General features: G+C 40.0%; 1 protein-coding gene across 1 annotated transcript; it reads right to left on the bottom strand.

Annotated features, from left to right (window-relative positions):
* Positions 1-286: 286 nt before the first annotated feature.
* Positions 287-1,792, bottom strand: LOC115928791 (histamine H1 receptor-like). Its single transcript, XM_030996694.1, has one exon. The coding sequence runs from the start codon at positions 1,728-1,730 to the stop codon at positions 396-398; it is 1,335 nt and encodes a 444-aa protein (XP_030852554.1). The 5' UTR covers positions 1,731-1,792; the 3' UTR covers positions 287-395.
* Between the last annotated feature and the right edge of the window lie 1,530 nt (positions 1,793-3,322).

Here is a 3,322-nt window from a genome sequence, read left to right as displayed (position 1 = left end):
AGACGAAACTAATTATAGACTTAATATTCAAGATTACAAATAAATGTCATTTATGTATACTGGCTGAGTAATGAGCATAAAATATAAGGAAATAAAGGTAAGTAGCCCCAACACCAATTGTGTAGTCCCATATACATCTTTCTGTGTACAGTTCTTGTTACTTTACTATAAAGACTGGGCCAAATTTGTTATGATTTTGATGACTCCAGAACCTTGCAGTACACACCAAGACTTATATGCTACATGATCAACTTTTTCTGACCCATTCCACATCTTTTCTTTCGCAATGCAATCGCATGACCCAAACTCAACTTTATCTTTAAAGGTATTACCATGAATTAAGAATCCGTTTTTGTTAATCCATTCTTTATTTACTCAGAAGCCTATATTTTAAATCATTTACATTTTTTGCAAAATAGAATCTTTACAACGGTGTCTCGAATGAGAGGTTGAGCCATGGCATAAGCCAATGGGTTGATCAAGCTGTTGCTGTATGATATCCATCGAGGTACTTCTATCAAATTTACAACACTGTTAATAATGTCATAGAGCCAAGTAGAAGTAGAATATATCGTGACGGCAAGAGCATTCGGCAACCAGGTAACAACGAAAGCGAGGATTATGAAAGTTAAAGTCTTCATTGCTTTTCGACCTTCCTTTGTTGATTCCTTCTGGGGCTTCTTAGAGACGTTGTATCTGGATGCTGACTGACTTTCATTTATTTCTAAAACACGGTCTTCGTTATCGCTTCTGGGATGATTTTGTACTGACCCTGCCATACTGTCAGCAAGAAATGTAGCGTCTTTCTTGGACTTACTGGTTGGTAGAGCAGAATCTTTCGACACCTGCAATGAAATATTTGAGCCAACAATTGTTGTATCTCTCATGTCATCCAACGTAACACCGCTTAGACTGGATTCGGTTAGGGATGGTGCTTCCTCATCATTTATTTTACTTGCAGAATTGTTGATATTTTGGTCGTTGGCTTCTGTTTTCCCCTTGCTCGTCAAATGCTCTTTCTTCAAATTAAAGGCCGAACGCCTTCTGTAGACAGCCTTCACGCGAAAATAAATTCGTAGGTAAAGCCCAGTAATGAGAAGAAATGGTACAGCAAATCTCAGGATGAATACGAATACGCCTGCCGTTTTGATTCGAGAATAATTCGTTCTTGGCAAGCCCGAATCTGATAGTTCGCCACTTGGGGCTATGAAATCCCAGACACATGTTATCGAGATCCATATTCCAAAGGATAGGATCCACGTAGAGATGTTCACAATGGTAGCCTTACGGATACTTTTCCTTTGGAAATGTTTGATAGGATAGAACGTGGCTATGTAACGATCGATGCAAATGACGACTACACCGCACACAGATACACTGAGAATAGAGTTCTGAAATCCTATAAACAAGATACCAAGTACTTGACCAAAGTTCCAACCATCATAGAGATTGACAGTCGCGCGGAGAGGCATACAGACTAGGCCAACGACGAAGTCTGCAATGGTTATGTTCAAGATATAGGAATTGGTATAAGTCCGCAGTTTCTTCTCACCGTAGAAGGCTGCTAGGATAAGCGCATTTGTAAAGACAGTCAAAGCAGACAACAGCATTAAAAGTACGAATGTCACACTGATTTTTGGTTCGTGTATGTTTTGAGTATTGCAGTCCGACAAATTGTCAGAGGTTACGAATGTTCCATTGGTAAGAGAGCAGTTGTCGAGTATCTCCATTATGGCAAGGCAAACCCTGATTCATCCTTCAGCAGCCAATTACCAGAATATTAAGTCAAATGCAAAACGAGACATGCACAAATCACCAGTACAATACTGTGTACAATGGCATGATTCTCTGTCCTTTGGGTGTGGGGCGACGAGGGGAGTTAAGCTAAGGTCACTGTTCCGTCACATTTGTCTTGTGGAGGTTCATCAAAATAATGCATCCATATCATTCCGTCGTATTTGTGACAGCGCTCTAGTGCTCTATATACAAGTCATAAATGAAGACGGGAGCAAAGTACAGGACGATCTCGGTTGAGTGAATTCTACCGTCGTGTTTGGTAAAGCACTATCGTGTTTGCTACAGGGCTGTAGTGTCAAGTTTAAACCTCTAAATATCATTTGACGGATGGGTGAGCAACTTTGATTATTGGTAATGTATGACATTGGCAGTTAACGCCTTGTTTTCATGGATGTTCAGCTACTCCTAGGATTAATTTGGGAGGCGGGAGATTCAAAGGCCAATCATAGACTGATTGGGGAATGTGGAAAATATCCCCTCCCCCCCCCCCCCAAAAAAAAAAAACAACAACAACAACAAAACCAAAAAAAATCAAAAAAACTATACAAAAAACGGGGGAAAAACGGGGGGGGGGGGGGAATCGACAAATATTACTCACCAGCTACGGCAGAATTTACACAAATACTTACCATAGGATTGCTTCAAAGAGCCCGGAACCTTTGGAGAAAAAAAACGTTTGCAATGATTTTTTTTCATGTACATGAGTACATACACTGTCGCTTATACAGTTGGAATATTTTTGTTTTAACCCAATTTATGGAATTATTTTAGAAAATAATTTATTCCTAATAGATCTAGATAATAGTATACATTCTCGATTTTATTGAATAATAATTTGCCAATGTGTGTTTTGCGTGACTGCTAAAGCATGTGTATGCTTCTAGCTTATCAACTAGGGGACATAAATGACAGCATTGAGGATTAATGCCCCACAAAAGGGTCCTTATAAAGCACATCGACACGGTTTTGATCCTGGGGCCTCGCAGTTACAAGGCCATTGCCTTGTCACTGAACCATGACTGTACGCAGCGGGGGCTAGGGTAGGGGGCAGTTTCCATAAATAAAGAAAGAAAAAGAAAATGCAATAAATTTTCAATAATTTATTGCATTTTATCCCGGTCCCAAACATAAAAAAAAACATCTGTGTGCCCATGCCTTGAGCCATAATACATGGCCGTCCAGAGAATTTGTTTATGTTTGGGACCGGCATCACGATAGGGTGTCGGAAGGAGGAAGGCCTGGCATTATGACAATGTTTTTGCCAAAATTATGTCAGTCTTTCGTATTGCATGTTGATCAAAGAAAAGCCTCGTAAAATGTATATTTAACGAAAAAAAAAAGAATGAAATTGGAATGAATTACATTACAGATATAAGGATGAGGAATTCGGGCATCTCTTATTGCCAAATGTAAGGATGTTCTATCACTCACTGCACGAGTATGAATATATTTCGGGCATTTCGGTCCATGAAACCAGGGGCGTACGCAGGGGGGGGGGGGGGTTTGGGGGTTCAAACCCCCCCCT

Source organism: Strongylocentrotus purpuratus, unplaced genomic scaffold (assembly GCF_000002235.5).
Source record: "Strongylocentrotus purpuratus isolate Spur 01 unplaced genomic scaffold, Spur_5.0 spur5_scaffold_3, whole genome shotgun sequence".
Taxonomy (NCBI): Eukaryota; Metazoa; Echinodermata; class Echinoidea; order Camarodonta; family Strongylocentrotidae; genus Strongylocentrotus; species Strongylocentrotus purpuratus.
This window is presented reverse-complemented; position numbering and strand designations above follow the sequence as displayed.